Genomic DNA, 18,283 nt, shown 5'->3' with positions numbered 1-18,283 from the left:
TTGCGATTGGAAATGTAACCTTTGCATTGAAATTTTGTGTGTGTGGGTCGTTGCTATTGGTACAAATCTTACGATTGCATGAAATAATATGGACAAAAATATGAATGATGTTGCACATGGTGTAGCTATTGAAGTTTAAAAAAAGCATTAATTTGTCGATACTTGCTCAGAGATTCGCGGTTTTGCAGATATTTCAATTTTTAAAGCAAAAATACCTATTTTCTGATTGGATTTAACTCAATAATTGATTAAAAGGCTACCAACTAGCACATTACCTATACTTCATAGGTATTTTGATCTTTATTTGGTAACAGATTGTACATCTCTTATTTGAGCTAAATCATAATCCCATAAAGTTATACCTCCTTCCATCAGCTCTCCTTCCACTCCACGTGACAACACGTAAGCCACTGAAATGGCTTTAAGATTCCTGCCAGAACTTGTTTCTGCCAAAGCACCCTAACCTTGAAACATACTTATGAATAGCGTTTTTCATCCCGATTTCTCCCTTCGCTTGTTCCGGGTGTGTGACGTGTGAATTCTTCGCCGGTTCATTATCATAAGCGCTACAACCCCCCAGCAGCGGCGCCTCTTGCTTTAGTCAAACGCTTCTTGGTGCGTCCTAAGCGTAAAAAAGGTTTCAATATGGCCACGCTGGCTGCTACACGTGGCGGCGTTAGCTCAGAGTTAGAATGATGAGGGGGGGAAGGTGTGGATAAAACATAGACCCTGTTCGATTACTGTGCTAAGCTGGCGTCGTCGTGACGCTACGCCAAAGTACACGTCAGTCCCTGGGCCACATGAGACAACACTGATAGTGGTGGTTTCTAGCAAAAGAGTTCCCACCGGGTGCGCTAACACTTTTGGCTAAAGGGCTAGCGGCACCATGCAGTACACAAAAGCAATCGGGGTACGATCGTGAGCTGACAACCAGCCCCGCTTTCGGCATAATCACTGCCGTGTGGAGCTTTTTTTTTGTTTTCGGTGTATGGATGAATCGAATAGCCAGCAACAACACAGTTGTACAGCAAAAACAAACACAGCACCAAGCGCAAATAACAGAAAACAGAGCCCGGGTCGAGCCGTTGTTTCTAATGCAATCTCAGCGGCTCTGCGCCCTGGCGACGCCAGACGAGAAGGAAGCAGACGCGAGCTGCTGTGGCGTGCCTGGCGCTGCATTCACATACGCAAATGATACACGCTCCGTGCACACACCACACACCGCAAGTTGGCCCCTCGAGCGGCGGGGTCTTTTGGTGACAAGCGGGAAGCCGAGGCGCGGGCATGTGGTATGATTACTGGATCACCTTGGATGGGATAGCAAAATGAATGAATAGAAAACGAAAAAGCAGCAGCACTGGAAAAACAGAACGCCGTTGCTAACTCTCCCTTTCTTTCTCGTGGCATGGCTGACGCGGGCGGACGAACGAACGGACTGCGCACGATGCACACCGGAGCGAACGAAACTTTCGAACGATCCGGTTCGATCGCAGGCCCAGAATCGAGACAGAAAGCGAGTGAGAGAGAGAGAGAGAGAGAGAGAGAGAGAGAGAGAGCGATCTCTATTGCAACATCTTGCGCAGTGCAGCGATAGACGACGAACCGACTTAACATAAATTTGCCCCGCGGATCGATCGACACCATGTAGATGCTTCGGGCGAGGTGGATTTGCGTTTCTTTCTCTAAAATAGTTTGTCTTCTTTCACAGTCAATTTTGGAGCGGTGGTTTGAATTGAAAAACAAGTTCAAAACGTTCGTTTGTGGCTCGAATGAGGTGTTGTATTTCGTATTTTCTTGGAGTTTTCTATGCGAAGAGTATGTCTTCTAATCGCTAAAATTTTGCAACATTTTGCAACGGTGCGACCGGTCGGTGTCGATTCTCCAACCCGATCCGCCGTATGAAACATGTATGAGAAACAATTTGCTTGGAAAGTAGGGCTGGATTCTTTCATTCCGCGCACACAAAAAAAAAAACACAGGAACCGCTTATTACGGCACAGAAATCACTTAAACAACTAGGCGTCTACACAGTATTTACATATTAATCGAGAGTCGAGAAGGTTTCCCGTGTGGAGCAGTGGAGCGAGAAAGTCGGTGAAAAGCGCGGTACAGAACCGAAGCTAGTAACGGTTCGGTGTTATAGCAGCAAAACGCAGCATTTGCAGAGCTCGCTGTGTTTAGCTTTGTACCGTTCGTCAAGTTCCACTAGACGAGGGTTAGGAAAGAGAAGTTGTTGAGGGGGGGGGGGGAAGGGATACCTTCTGCTCATTACGCATACCGTGGGAGAGGCGTTATTTTTTTTTGCATTCTATTCCGCTGCCTCCTCGGATGTACAAAATGTCAATCTTACTTTCGTCGTCGTTTGCCGTGCAGTTTTGAGTTGAGTGGATAGTTTTCTGGAATAATAGTGTTTTTGTTGTTGCAATTTTTTTTTCTCCATTTGTTTACTTCAGTTGAGTTTTCTTTAATTTTCCATCTTGTTTGTGTATTAAATTAAGTTATAAACGACAAAAAAAAATACATAATTGTAATATCCACAGCATTCGTTGTTCTCTTACTACTCTTTTTTTATGCGTGTCTTCTTCGTTTTTGTTTGCAACATTCCATTTGTTTGTGTGTATGTGGAATGAATTCCATCTTGCAACCCCTGCCTCGAGGGACGGCTTTGTCAGGATAGGTCTCGAGAATGGCCACCGGCAGTGCGCGAGGCAACGAGGCGCGAGACCAGACGTAGCCGGGAAAAGGAGACTAGGTAGGGCTGAAACAAAAAAAAACAAAACAAAAGGTCGCTAAGATCCTACCCAGCTAGCTCCTCGGGAGTGGTCGAAGACGGGATGTTAAATCTGCAACGCACCGAAAAGTGAGAAAAGTGCGGTTGCGTTGACAGTATTATCAGGAAACGGAAAGAAGTTCCCCATGTTCATAAAGTGAAAGATTAAAAACGAAACATTGAACAGTCGTCCCGCTCTTAAAATCGAGACAGAATGATTGCTCTAAAATTGAGTGTTTACGACCTCCGCTAAAAAAAAAAAACTAAGGACGCATCGAGAAAAGCTACAAAACAAACATGTTAAAAATTGTCAAGAAGGATACTGCAGAAGATAAGCTAAGCTTAGAAGAAACCATCGCCGGTCGGATCGTTCACCCACGGGTAGTTGTTCGGGCAGCGGACGCACGTCTGGAGGTTGATCGTCTCCCCGGGGACCTCCTTGGAGGTGAGCTTGCAGGAATGCGGCACCCAGCAGGCGGGCTGTCCCTCGACGACGCACTTCTCCCTCCACGGCTCGAAGTTCTTGACCTCGTTGGTCGTTCTCGGGTTCTGGATCCACTGGATGACCTGCGTCATGGTGACGAAGTACACGTCGTTGTGGTTCGCCAGCACCTCATCGATCCAGTAGAGGAACGCGTCCAGGAACTCGGGATTGTTCTTCAGCCAGGCGGCGTGGAAGTACAGACCGAGCGGTGCGCGGTTCTGGTCGTAGTGCCGGTCGAAGTTGTGGTTGAGGAAGTTGTAGAACTGATCGCCGGTCAGAATGTTCGAGCAGGAGTCGACCATCGCGCAACCGGGCAGATACTCGTCGTTGGTCGGGTCCTCCCGGCGGTCCAGCTCGTTCATCACCATCTCCCAGACGGCGTGCGAGCGCGTCGGGCAGCTCTGCAGGTTGCCGTGGCAGCGGTGCGGCATGCGGAAGTACATCGTGTACGGCCAGAGCGGCGGGTTCGAGAGCGGCGCCGTGATCGTCGAGTCGTACAGGAACGCCTGCTCCTCCATCATGGTGAACTGGTTGTTGCCACCGACGCGCAGGTACGGCGCACGCACACCCACGACCGAGTTGTCCGTAATGTTGGCGTACTTCTCGATGATGATCCTCATGCCGGCCATCTCCTTCGCCCAGTCGTCCACGGTAGCGTTCGACCAGAAGCGCTCATCATCGTTGTGGCTGTTGTGGCAGTTGCAAAAAAAAAAACAGGGGAGAGAGAACAAATGTTGGTGGAGGTTTGGACCTAGTGACCAATAGGGTACGGTGTCTTGCGAGGTCTTTCAAGGCTTCTTCGTTTCCCTTATCTCGTAACAAATCAATCGCGTCTATGATGCATCCCCACACACACACACTCGGGGTACTTACGTGATAGAGTGAACGGCAATTTCGTGCCCCTTGCGGTGCGTCTCCTGCACGGCCGAGTAGTTGGTGTACTTGTGCGACACGAAGTACGTCGCCTTGATGTCGCAACCGTTCGGGTTCTTGCGCTTGCCGTTGAAGATCTCCTTGTACAGGTCGATGTTGTTGTTGTTGATCGCGTCGTCGAAGGTGATGGTGATCATCATCGGCACATCCTTGGCCGGCAGGCTGCCCGGGATGGTGGTACCGTCCTCCGAGCAGAAGCAATCGGGCAGCTGGCAGACGGACTCGTCGCACGGTGGCGCACGGTTCGGGTCGTTCTCGATATCTAGCGTGAGGCGATGGGGGAGATATGAACCGAAACATCAAACATAAGCAACGAGCGACTGAGCATGTAGAGTGGGCGATATCTCTTTCTCTCGAGAATCATTAAAAATTATCTTGAGCTGCTGGGATGATTAATAGCGTTGCGGTCCCGGACCCGGACAATGTGCGAAGTTTTCAAGGTTTGCAGCCAAAAGGGCAGTGGTAGCAGCGGACAAAAGAAACGTAATGGAAGCAGTAACAACGCTGATCGAGACCGTGAACATTGCATTTGCACTTACGACTCCGTACGACTTCGATAGAGATCTTCGTTAGTTCACATTGCTGATGGTGCGGTTGTTACGAAACAAAGAAAACATGTTGACCACCACCACCACCAGCAGCAGCAGCAGCAGACCGGACCGGGGAACTGATCGACATTATGTTAAGCTTCGTGTAAGCATGCAGCTTTGGAAAGCATGAACTTGTCAGCTTCGGAAAGGACACCCCGTCTGGCTTGTGGTTTCCCTCCCAGCCGTCCATCAAAATGCTTGTTTTTGCTTCGGTTTTTGCGGGATTCAAACACCCCTCCCCACCTGATCGGACACCGAAATCATTGAAAATCACGACGAAAAGCGAACAACACTCCAACAGAGCCCCGAAAACCTGATAAGAAAACAAAGCAACCTTTTGTTGCTATGTCCCAGGTCTTACGCGGCCAGCCAAGCGAAATCCAGTTTTCTCAAACGAAATCGAGAGTGAAATTCAATTTACATATTGAAGCAAACACACACACACCGGTGGTGGTGCCACACCCGCCCGATCTCGGCGTGACCCGTGTCGAGACACGCCGTCGGAGAGAAAGATCCGTAAAGATCACGCCGATTTGATAACCGTGCGGGCGCGCGCGCGCGAGAGTGTGAAGGTTGGTTTTGGCGTGGCAGCGGTATCGCGCCCCGCGGGGCCTAGTTTGTGTGTGTGCTTTTCAGGTTTGCTTTTTTTTTTTGCTGCCCTGCCTGTCTGCTTGTGTTACTTTCCTTCTTGGCCCGGCTCGAAACCGGCTCACCGGGATTATGCGTCTCCCGAGCGATCGTGCGGCTCCGGGCCAGAGGAGAAGGTGATATTACGCAAAGCGAAAGTGTGTGCTTACGGAGTGTCGGCGGACTCCCGAGGGAGTGGAGACAGCTTATAAGGAGGTTGAGGGAGGAGGAGGAGGAGGAGGAGGAGGAGGAGGAGGGCTGCCTGATATCTCCTGCAGCAACATCGCTGCTGTCTCGGCAACTTTGGACATAGGTCCAGATGATGTCCGCGTGTCCGAAAATAAGTCACCACCGCCAGTCCACACAGCAGTTCCTCGCAGTCTATAATGAGCAGTCTTCCCTCCCTTCCCCTTGGTTCAGTTAAACCTGTTTGTGTGTGTGTGTGTGTGTGTGTGGTAGGTCTGACCCAAACGTCGCGCTCACTGCTCACTCTAGCCGACCACGACGACGTGGCTGAGACACGTAGCTGGAATACGCGGCTACTTCCACATATCTCTTTTTTTGCTGCTGCTGCTGCCGTTGTTGTGGTCACTGTGTGACGTATGCGGAAGGGAAGGGCTACAGCATGGGAGAGCCATGATGTGTGCGCATTTTATGCGTACCACCCATATATGCCACCGCACTATCGCCAGCACAGCACTGTGGTGTGGAGGGCAGCTAAGTGGCAGCTTACCGACGACGCTTCCTGATTGCTTCCTGCTTCTTGCGATTGGCGCACGTTAAGCACCATCAGCGCACAAACCGGATCCAGCGCTCGAGTAGTAGGTGCTGCACCTGCTCCCAAGGGGCTGCTCCGAGGGTGGGTAAATATCAGGAAAGTTCAGGACTTTTCTGCCACTCGCAGGCCTCCCTTTTTAAGATAGGTGGCCAACCTTCAAGCACTACCACCAGGAACTTTCGCGCACCGTGATGAAGGACGCGTAGTAAGAAAGGTGTATGAGATGTATTCTATCGGATGGGACAGAAATTGACACGATCCTTCAAATTAGATACACATGAGGCGGGTAAAGCTTAACGCACGCCCCACACAGAGGGATGACTAGGCTGTTGATTCAATTAACAGGCGTGAGCTCACCGCTAGACGTTGCCGTTAGACTTCCTAGATTTCTAGACTGTTCAAGTTGAGTAGGTTTTCCTGGGTTCCTGGAAACAATGTACCTGCTTGAAGGCGCTGGTACGATAGAGGCGTGCAGGAACTATCTAGATATTCTGATGCGGAAATTGTAGGCTTCACCTTTCACCTCCCGGCACGCTTTGACGATCACCGTTGTTCTGCCTCGTTAAACGTGGCTTGGAACATAACGTCCGCGTGCAACTCATGTAGCTCTCTAGCCCTCTAGCCCCAAAGCCGTGTAAGGTTTTGTGTGCCGTGGGCAAATAACACCTACAGCCTACAGTGGAATGTCTGCACGCGAAAAGTGCATTCTCATGCTCGCGCTGTGCTTGGCTGTGTTGTGGCTGTTTTATTAAATGGCCACCACACGAAGGGACGGAAATTAATCAACAATGCTCCATTAGCAAGCAGTTGCCCATTACTGGCCAGTGTGACCGGCCAGCTCCAGGTGATGAAAGACCGAACGAAGCGATGTTGTTTTCGATTTTCGGACTGGTCTGTATCGTATGTACCAACCAAACGAGAGCGATGCTATTTCAACAATTTGCCCAGCTGGCGTGCTTTTGTTGGCGCACGGCTAAGCAAATAGCGAATAAATAACCCTATTAGTTCGGCAGTACCGCAACCCACGTCACGACACACAACCAAACCGCGGGTGGGTAAGAATTGGGCGTTGGGTTGGGATTTACGTCTAAGCCGGTCGTGCCGGTCGTCCACCGGTTCCTTTAATTTCATTGTGTCTGGCATTTCGGCTGGCGTTCGGTGCATGAAATTGAACTTTTCTTCTTCCATCCAATTCCCACCGCCACCGCGTTTGCCAGCGAGAAAGCGCAATGTGTGTGTTTGTGGTGCCTTGCAAACGATCGATTGGGAGGGAAGACTAGACTAAAAACCCACCCCGGCCCAAGCCGGCCTCGATCCCTCCCGCGGGGGTTGCTGCCGTCGCGTATCGGTGCGATTACATAAGCCAGCTGAGCTGATCGATGAAACTTATAACGGGGAGAAGGGGGGGGGGGCTAAAGAGTTGCCAACCGAAAGGGTACACCGATCGGCGTGTAACCTACAAACCCGCTTTACCGCCACAGACTCGCAGCGACAAGCAAATCCTCGTGGCGAGCAGAGGGGCTGTAGTCCTGCTATCTCCCAGCGCGACACACACACGGAGACACCAGATTGGTTGGCCGGGCGTGTGCACAAGACCGGTTCGTCGAGCTCCATGGTATGGCAACTCCGGTACGGCTGATCCGAGTGACCTAAACACCGGCCTGGAATCTTGTCTGCTGCACCTTCGCAGATTGATAGAGAAATTACACGCGACATACACCGGGTCGGCGGCGGACTCGACCGACTTGCCGTGCAGGCATGGTTTGAGTCCTGTTGCAATGTTTGGCTAGAAGCCTTACAATTTTTTTTTGTTTCTTTATTTTTATAGAGACTTTGTGCCAGCCTTACACATTGTGTGCTTTGGAGCACAGCTTCGGGGTTTTGGGACGGGTCATTGCACAGGATGGTTTGATACATTCTGAACAGTGTTGTGCTTCATTATTAGCTTCTCAAAGAGTGAAATCTGTGCAGTACAATACTTCAATCCTGTATCATGAAGTACTCATTTGAGTTTTGAGTTCTTTGCAAAGAGTTGTAGCGCACTCACAGTGTACAGAATCATTAGTAATTGTAATAGCTCTTATGAGAGCTAAATCTTGACGAGTGTTTTGATTCTCCGAACTCATTTGAGAGTTGAAGCTCGTTGAGTGACTCATTTCGTCGAGTAATAACTCACTTACAGGCATTTAAAATGTATACAACTCTTTCGAGAGTAAAATCTCCACTAATAACTAATAACTCTTCAAACAGACTAGCAACTCTCTTGCAGCAAATAAACTCTTTCGTGTGTTAAATAACTCTTTGGGGAGTTCTCACTCGTCCGATCGCCAGGAGTGTTTTAAAAACGCCGGCAATCAACTTCTACTTCGGTTTTGATGACAATTTAGGAGCAAAAAGTTTTCAATTTTAACTCACCATTCTAACTCATCAACTCAGAATAGGCTCACGCTACTGAGTGGCTATTCCCATCCCATTAAGCGTAAGCAACTTAAATCGATGCAAATCGCCTGACTCGGTCGGTTCGGTCACACCACCGTGTGCACCCACCATGGTCTAAAATATGCGCACATAATTATTGAACCAGCCGCGACCATTCGACCGGCGCGAAGAACAAGAGGAGCTCTTAAAATAGGACCCAAGACTCGACTGCAGGCAAGAAAGTGTTGTTGTTCCCAGCGCCTAAAAGAGGCACAGGCCTTGCGTGACATTGTGGCTCGCTTGGGATGCTGGCCGAAGACGGCGACGACGACGACGACAACGACAACGGCAACCACGATGAAGACGTCGACGTATGCACGGTAAACCGTTGCGTAAGCTTTTGCAATTCCACCTGCTGTCCGCGTGTTAGACCCCGATGATCTGTGTATGTGTGTGTGTCTGTTTTTGTTGCCGTTTCTGCTGCTGCTGCTGCTGTGATTGTTGTTTCGTGTGTTGCGCTATTTTCGTGCGCGCATCACATCGCGATTCCTACGCTGCATAACCTTTTGCGGAGTGTGTTGTCAAAGGTAGTATGTACACCACTCTATCAGGAACCCCCTGACCATCCTCCAAACCACTCTTTCTACCGGCACAATAGTGCAAACAAATCGGGTAGAAGAGGGTGAGGGTGCGAAACAAACAAGTAAAATAAAAAAAAGACCATCGACCAAGCTAATTGCCCCGCGGGGCAGCTAAAGGCTAGCAGTAAAATCGGCCCCGGCCCGTACAACCGAACCGTAGAATCACGCTTACATCCGGCTCCAGCAATCGGCCTTTCTCCTTTCACCTTCATCCACGTGTGTGTGTCTAGGGAGTTTTTTTATTTATTTTTTCGCTGATGAAGGTGCAGGATATTTGCAAAAAAATCCACCAGTTTTACACAGCTGTTCCTGTGCTTCAAGCACGCGCGTTGGAGGAAATCGGCTCAAAACGGGAGCAGGCGAGCGAGCGTGCGTTTACCACATCGCCACTTTACCTCAGCTGCATAGTTTGAACCGAAAACAACAACACCAACAAAACCCGAAACAAACACACACACGTACACACAGTAAAATGGTGAAAAACGCACCATTCAGGAGCGCAAAGTGCATGCAAAATGTGAAAGCCACTGTGGGCCGGCATTTGTTGCGTTTAGCTCTGGGTTTAAAGTCAAGGGATTCAGGTGAGAGTAAAAGCGAGAAACCTTTTTCAGTGCTATGTGAGTGTGTTATTTTGTAATGGCCCGCGTGATGTCGATCGCAATGATCGCAAAGCCCCAAACCCGGGAATCGAAAGGTGAAGGTTTTTTTGCAGTGTTTTTTCGTTTTTTTTTTAAAAAGATCCTTTCCATTTCGTTTCGTGGTGTGCGTGGTTGCTGCCTAACAGAACTGTACCGCGCAGGAAAGACCGCGCACCGGGGGAAAGAGAAAGTTTTTGTTGCGGTGAAATTATTCGCCCTAGAGCGGCCGAATCCCTTCGCCTGTCACAACCTGTCTTTGCGTATTGTGTGAACAGAGCTAAAAATAGTTTCCAGCCGGACTACAATCATTTCGCATAAGAGTCGTCTACAAACGATGCGTACGGTGGGGGACTTTTTTGCCAAAACAACACGATCGCAAGATCTTCCCCGTTTTTTTTGTGTGTTGCGGCTAGCTTGTGCAAGGTCAGACCACGAAGAACGAGGCGCGTATGGTAATGTGTTTGGAGAGAAGAGCTTGAAGAGTCAAAAATAGGCATCCATTCGATCCTGCTGGGCCAATGTTTGGCAAGCCTGTGTATCGTCTGTGTATCCCCCGGCCCCGCTAAAAGCAACATGTGGCGACTAGCTGGGCGAGCCGAACGGCGGCTCTCCCTCAAGGACGTCCAGGTTTGGATTTCAGAGCGTCTGCAACTCGAAAACCGATCGCCGCACCGTGGCAAGCGTGTCGCACCTTTGTGTGTTTGTTGCGGGCGCATTTGTGGAATGTGATCTTTCTACCGCGCGCCCCGGAGTTGCCACCGGTTGTTTTGGGGGAGGTGACGCGAACGGGCGGGGCGGGGAGGGCGGGATTTGTGGTTTTTAGCACCACTTTTCGTAACAACTCGATTAGGTGGAATTTGGCTTCATTTTCTTGGCTGCCGCTGCTGTTGGATTGATTTAAAGGAATCCAGTTTCGCTGCCACGCCTTGGCGCGGATTGTGGAGGATTATGCAAATACTCGACTCGCGCACTCGATTGTGTGCCAGTCGGGTGTGTGTGTGTGTGTGTGAGGATGCTGCTGCTGCTGCTGCTAGTTATGGATATGAATTTTAAAACGGGCGTGATCTATGGCACGGCCTCCAACGAAAAGGTGTTTTTTTTTGTTTTCTGCGTGGTTGTGTGGTTAATTTTGGCGCATAACATTTTGGGGAGAAATTCGATCGGCGATTGTGAAATCGTTCGGAGACTTACCGCAGGAGTTCTCGTCCGAGCCGTCGCTACAGTCCTTCTCGCCGTTGCAGAACAGGCCGCGCTCGATGCAGTTACCGTCGCCGCAGGCAAGGAACCCGTCCTGGCACAGTGGCTCGTCCGTGATCAGCAGCGGCTTCACCTTGCGCTCCTTGTTCTTAAACTTGCAGTTCTTTACCGCGTCCTTCCAGTCGCAGGTCTGCTTCTCGATGTCGAAGTACAGACCGGCAGGACAGCGGATGGCTTGCAGGCCCTGGTGGTGAAATAGAGAAATACATCCCAGCAAGATGATTAGTAAGCTTTCGGGTACGATGTTTCGGGAAGGCATCCACAAGCATCAGCCGTATAGCAGTGCCGTACTTACCGACGATGTGCACTGGATGACGTCACGGCAGTTGTCGCCTTCGCCCGCTACCAGCCGGAACCATTCACCGGCATCTTTGTCTTTGCAAAGCTCTTTCTCGAATGACTCTTCCTTCTTGGTCGTTTCTTCCGCCTGTCGCTTGATTCGCACTTCGGCCGTGGCTGTGTGGAGGAGGAAGAAGGTCGCGGAAAACAAAAAAACATGAAACGAACGAAATCGAACCTTATACTCTCAATCTCGATCTCAATGCAAGATGGGTATGTAAAGTGCACCGAAGGTCAGAACGGTTAAACGTAAATCTAGTACACCCAGGGTAAAGTGAGCCTCAAATCTTGCCTTCTCCAGCACTCTCAGCGTGCTCCGAAGTGCACTTCGTTCTACCGGTTGAACAGGCAATTTGGCACGCCGACTATTACCGTCCACTGGCTAATGGTGGAGCACGTTGGCCCGGGTCGACCTAGTGCCCGTTTCACAGGGCCGTGATACCGATCGCCCGTGCTAGGCAAAGATTCATCTTTTCGTGTGGCTTCTTTTTGTTCACCCCAACCATCGGTTGGGCAATCGATTGCCCTCGGGCGCGTTTGCGTGAACGGCTCTCAGCGTGAGGAGCGCATCGATTCGGCAAGATGCATGCATGGGTGCAGGGGGATGAGCAGTTAGCCGGAATGATTAAGGTTACCCCCCCCCCCTGTGTGGCACGGTGACGGTGACCCGGGGTACATTTATTGACTAACCACAAGGTACGGAGGTACGGTTGTACGGTTTAAGTATCACTTGTAGATCGCTTGAACCTTGACCCTCCCTCCTCGTGGTATGCTTAAGTGGGCACTGGAGTCCGATCGATCTTTTGCACGCGCACGGGGTGAGAAAAACAATACAAAAAAAACCTGACGTTGAAAGGGGAAAGTTTGCTCCGAGCTGGTGGGTGGTGATGATCAGTGCGGGGTTCGGTACGGTGAGAATTGAGCCAAACTTTCGCCCCGACTGCGTTGCGACGTTGGAGCCCCACGGTAATCGATCTTTTGATGAGCGTGTTAAATTACCGATGCCGGGTCAGCGAGATGGAATGGTGTGTGCTTACGCAGTTAAACCATCAACCACTGTTGTTTCGTGCAATAAGCTAGAGTTCAAGCAGTGTTGACATTTTGTGCGAAACGGTGTGTAATTTATACAAACAGTTTCGTTGTGACGTTGTGACAGTAAAAAAGCGTGTCATCTGTAGCTGTAAGCCATTGCTTGCGTTCCCCTTTTTTTTCGCCAACAAAAGGTGACACAGGCTACACATTAAGCCGTAGACGCTCATCCTCATACACTCGACAGCGGCAACAAGTACAATGCAACAGGTGCAGCTGCAGTTGCCCCACGGGCACACACTTAGCCACAGTCGGTGTCGGAATGGGCGATGGGTTTGGCAGCCCTTGGCAAAAGCCGGGACGGCAGTGGAATGCATCTGCCGCTGCGGCAGGACAACCAGGACAGTGTAAGCGATCGAGCCGTGATTCGTGATCAGGCAATCGCAACAATCTAGGGAGAGCTTAGCAGCAGCAGCAGCAAAAAAAGAAGGAACGCAAAACCCATCTCACGGTGTGAGGCAAACACTCCTCCTCCGTTTGACATTTGATGCGGCACCCCCAAAACCGTGTTGCGAAAGGGTCTTGCCGCCAGCCGAATGGATCATTTTCCATACCAGCATAAATGGCTGCTGCCGTTGCTACGGCAGCATTCGGTCTCCTTTCATCATCTGGGCGCGTCTCACAAGCCGTCATGGAGGGGGTGCGGGGAAGCATGCTCAATGGGTTTGAGGTTCGTTTGTTTGATCTTTCCTCGGTGTTCGGTATGATCCAGAGGTTCGATTCGAGCACGGTTCAGCTAATGAACCCGAAAACCGACCTCGCAATCGCAATTGTTTTGCTGTATCTTTGCGCACTTGATGGCAATCATTACTGAAGGGGGGGGGGTGGGATCGAAAAAACAAGATTGATTTTGTCGATCAGCCACCCCCCTATCTCCTCTCATTTGACGGGGTAGGATCAAGGAAGCGGTTTGGATGTTGAAAAGCAAATTATAAAGAAGAAAGAAAAAAAAACTATCACTTCGATTGCAAGCAACCACAACCGGCATGCGTTGAACGCGGAAAGCTGTGGCACGATCTCGCCGATCTACCTCGGCGAGCGATCGTGCATTGCATAAGGCACCACCACCGCGCGCTCGCTCTGGCGCTTCCCTTACCGGCTGCCAACCGGCGGAAACAACAAATCAACTTTATGCGATGAAGCCGGGACCGCTGAAAAGGATGTAATGGCAAAATAAGTAACCCGCACACCCATAATTGCTTGGCATGGCTCGGGTAGCGCTGCGCTCGAGCTTCATTAATGACGCACGCTGCACACGCAGCAGAATAGCAACGACTCATCAGGGGTGGGTCTGTACCGGGAGGGTTTTTGGAGCTATCTTTTCACCAACATTTCTGCCAGCTATCGGTTGCGTTGGATTTTATTTGTTTTGTTTTTTCGGACAACTTGGGCAAAATACACACAGGAAGGTAGCATGCAGAAAATTTAAAACCTCCTGTCTGCGAGCAAATTCAGACCAATTAACAACTTAAGGAGGGAAGGTATCTGTGGCTTGAGGTACATTAGTGCCATTTCCAGGGATGTTGAAATTACAATCAAAATCGCTCATAATTTCCGCTTCAGTAGTTAAGGTACCGCAAGTACCAGGCTTAACAGTTTAAGTGTTTTCGTAGCTGGAAACGCAATACTTGACTCGAAGGGTACTACGGTTTACGAGGATATTGGAAAAGTGAAGGTTGAATTAATTAATTCTCTCTATTAATGACTTTAAACAAACCTTTCAATGAATGTGAATAAAATCCTAATAAGCCTAGCCTCAAAGGCTATATCTTCAATATCTTTTTGTAGTTTGGAGGAACTTGGGAATTATTGATTGTACGTCAACAAACAAATGCTCTTAAGCATGTAATATTCGATTTTTTGAAGATGCATTCACATGTTCTGAAGAAGTTCAGACAAAGAATGTCAAAGCTAAAGAAGCTCTGGGATAAACATCAATATCCTCAAGATCATCTATTTCTTCACAGCAGAAGTTGTCTCAACGAAGATCCCGAGTGAATTCCTGAACTAAACTTCAGCAATTGATGTAGGTCTTCTGCTCATGTTCTTGGAAAATATAGCTTGAAACATGAAGATATTGAAGCATTAACTACATTTAATCTGTATGTATTTATATGACTGTTAAACCAACACCCCCATTGCCTAGCCCATTCCACCCGTTCCACTGCATCGAACCCATTTACATCGAGTTTGAGGTGACATTTTGGATGGCCACCGCGCCCGCTCTTACGAGCGTTTCTTAATATCTGCATTTAAATTCTTCGTTTTTGTGTACGTAAAAAATGAAACGTTCGGTTTCGAATTCCACCTGGAAACAACAAAAAAACATCCACCCCAGTTCCCAGTCCCAGAGTTGGAGAAAGAGGTTGTGAGTGTGTGCTCAAAATTGGCTTGCATTATGCGTTGACGGAACAGGTTTTCCGCGCGCGCGCGCGCTCTTTCGTCCCAGGATCCACACCGGATCCTCGGTAGTGTCGGCGGGCAGTTTGCTGCATTATCACGTAATACCCGCTGGGAGAAAGAAAGCCGGTACGCCAGAGCAAACCAAGCCAAGTCGACCCGGTTCCGGCCCGCAAACCGCTTGAGGATCGACAAAAAAAAACAACACGCGATTGGGTGACGCTAGTGATCGTGTCCGCAATTCATCCGATCGGGACGTTGCAAGCGGACCGAGCGATATGCTGATTGTATAATGTTATCTGCTATTCAGGTCTCTCCGTTTTTTTTTTTGCTCCATCTCCATATCCGGTATGGGGTGGGAAATTGAGGCACCGTCTGTGCGGTAATCGCGTGTGTGTGTGAGCTACACTGAGCTACGGTGCGGAAGTGTTAGCGTTCGCGATTAGTTGCAATTAGGACATTCCGTCCTGTGGGAGAAGCTCCGAAATGTTCAGTCCTCTTTGTGGGTGGAGTGTGTGGAGGTGTCGTTGGAGATGGTTCGTTTTGGGGCTAGCTCTACCAGCACCACTCTAACGATCGATTTTGTGCGTTTGTGTTGCAAAGTCGTAGATGCGTGTCAAACCATCGCAGGCAAAAACTCCCCCGTAAGGCGTAAGCCGTGCAAAGGGTGAGCGATAGGGTGAGCAAATTTGTGAAAGGTTTTGCTGCACCCCTTCCCTTCCCGCCATCTCACCCGGCAGTCACCCGATCTGCTTTTACGCGCGCGTGTGTGTGTGTGACACAGAAACTGGTTCTTGTGCAGCAGTTCGTGCCGTCGTTGCGTTTGCGCTCAACGGCAATTGCACTGTCTTTTTTTTCGTTTTGACGATCGCAAAAAAAAGAGCTTAAAGGGAAAACGCCCTCTCCTCCCCCCGAAAAAAAAAGTCTCTCAAACTGGCACAGCGAAAGGGGCAAGGAGCGGAAGCCCTTTCCCCACAACGCTCCTTTGGGTTTGTGGGTGTTGCTGATGATGTCAGCCGTTCTGTAGCAATCGACCCCTGTGTATGCCGTTGTAGGGAAAGGCGAGTGGGTGTGTTTTGAGGGGGAGCGAGCACTTAAAACTAGTAAGCTTACCTGCTGCCACCGTTAGCGCGAGGATGCCAATTAAGGCCAGCAACTTCACCATGTTGACGGTACACTTTCGCCCTGCCACTTGTTTGCTATTTGCTGGAATAGCTCACTTCTACTACTGCTTCTACTACTACTTCTAATTCGTGTCTTCGCTACACGGTTGCTTCCCTGTGCTTCCTTTCCTCGCTGCCTTTTACGCACACTTCAGATTCACCGGAAAAGAAACTTCCAAAAACCGCCCTCGCCCAAAATTGTCCTCGCCAGGGCAAGTGACTGCACGCTGGCTTCTGGCTTCCAACAAACCACGCACTCGGTCACGCACGCACTCGGTCTGTCTGTTCGCCGCTGTCTGTCGGCTGCTTTAGCTGGTGGTTCGGCTCGGTGGCTTCAACAGTGAGACGAATTGTTGTGTTTGCAAACGGCAGCGCAGTAATGGAAAGAAACCTCCGCCGACTGGGACCGTGGTGGAGACACTGACTTAATGCTGTGACCGTCGCGCAGCTTTGCAGCTCGGTCGACGGGCTTTTTCGTGTCGAAAACGGGCGCGCACACACGCACACACACACACACACACACACACGGCAAAACCGTTTCCCCCTCTCCCTGCTTCCTTCTTCGGGTGGCAGGGTTGGTTTCTGGCAGCAAGCAAGGGGAGCTAAGCTGGGGTTTTTGAGTGTGCCGTGTGTTGTTGTTTTGTTGTGTTGTGCTGGCCGCGCTCGAGAGGGGAGGGCGAGAACCGATCACGATCAAACCGGTCACTCAGTACGGTTGGCCGGGACCGAGCGAAGTAAAAAGTTTAAGTTGAATTGCACCGCACACTGGCTGTGCCACCTTTAAGAGGTCTTGTTTCGGTGGCTGCGTGGTGAGGGCTTTTAAGAAATCCGCTCACTACACTCACCGGAGCGGAGCACTCAGCAGCACTCGCGAGCCGTGCTTTTCACGAAGAGTGCAGGCAGAGTGGTCGCTCCGGTAGAGGGGAAACCGTACTGAGTGGGAGCTTTTTTTTATTTATCGTGCCGTTTGCATCGAAAGGTACAGCCGCTTGAATATGGCTCATCTCGCACCTTTCCCATACGCCTTCGCCGCAACCGTGTGACGACCGTGAAATCGGGCTGGTTGCGGGAGTTGCGGGAAACGGGTGACAGGGCGGAGGCGGAGGTGAGAGACATTTTGGACGGGTCCTTTCAATTGTGTGTCGATTGTTTAGCGGCTGCCTGCGCACATTTGCAACCGATTAATTGTAGCAATCTGGTAATTCCACATACACAGCCCACCGAGCAGAAGATTATGCGAGACAGCCAGTGGTGACACACGTGTGTTGCGCTGTATCGTTGCTAGGAGGTGATTGTGAAATTGAAAAAAAAAAAACAGAGGTTAATTTAATAATGGAATGTGGTACCAACAATTGCATTGCTCTGTGGAATTTTTTGTCAGTATTTCACTTTTTTTTGGGTGTTTATGTGTAGGCTGTATAATTTACCGGAAATTATATCATTTCCTTATCAAACCTGACCCATAATGTGTAACAAGCAATTCCAGCAATTCATTGTAAATTTTTGTATTATGCTATTGTACTATGCTTTACTTCTCAGCTCAGAGCCTGTACCGTCTAAAACAAATGATAGTTTATTGGTTTATAACCAATTTTTATGCTTAAGTCCTTAAATTAGTTTAATCTTTGTAAGTTATTGTTAAAAATGGTTTACAATAATACAAAGCAACTATTCCATAATTTCAGTAGAAATTATTCATATTCTTTGGAAGTGCATTTCATAGCATTTTGAACCGAACAAAGTGTAATTGAAGACTTTCTTGCCTATCTTTATTCCGTACTTTTTCGTTTAATGCTTTTTCAGTTGCTTATTCCTATTTTAGTACAAGAAATATTCCGCTATTTGAGACAATTGAAGGTTTAATTGGAATCTCAAATGTCTTGTTATTAAAGGCTGGTCCATCCCTAGGGCATTAGGCATTTCATCAAGCATTAGGCTAAAAGTTTTTGAAACAACATATAAAACAAACATCCGGTTGTAATTTGTTTATTTGTATTTGCTAAGTGATTGGCCATCATTGTGGCCTTATGACTGATCTTATAAACTATCTTAGATTTCCAGGATAGCAATGAATAACAGAAAGCATCAGGGTACATTGTAACATCAGCACAAATTAAATGACAAAGAGTATCACAGCAAGACATACACAGGGTAAC

General features: G+C 49.1%; 1 protein-coding gene across 1 annotated transcript; it reads right to left on the bottom strand.

Moving 5' to 3' along the window:
* Nucleotides 1-1,753: 1,753 nt before the first annotated feature.
* Nucleotides 1,754-16,588, bottom strand: LOC120901773 (chitin deacetylase 1). Its single transcript, XM_040310011.1, has 5 exons — nucleotides 16,078-16,588; nucleotides 11,432-11,592; nucleotides 11,071-11,320; nucleotides 4,128-4,449; nucleotides 1,754-3,941 (listed from the first exon to the last, which is right to left on the bottom strand). Exons 1-5 carry the CDS (start codon nucleotides 16,127-16,129, stop codon nucleotides 3,113-3,115), a joined length of 1,614 nt encoding a protein of 537 aa, XP_040165945.1. The 5' UTR covers nucleotides 16,130-16,588; the 3' UTR covers nucleotides 1,754-3,112.
* Nucleotides 16,589-18,283: the final 1,695 nt, after the last annotated feature.

The sequence above is a fragment of the Anopheles arabiensis genome, chromosome 3, assembly GCF_016920715.1.
Source record: "Anopheles arabiensis isolate DONGOLA chromosome 3, AaraD3, whole genome shotgun sequence".
Taxonomy (NCBI): Eukaryota; Metazoa; Arthropoda; class Insecta; order Diptera; family Culicidae; genus Anopheles; species Anopheles arabiensis.
The sequence above is the reverse complement of the archived record's forward strand: the minus strand, read 5'-3'. Positions and strand labels throughout refer to the sequence as shown.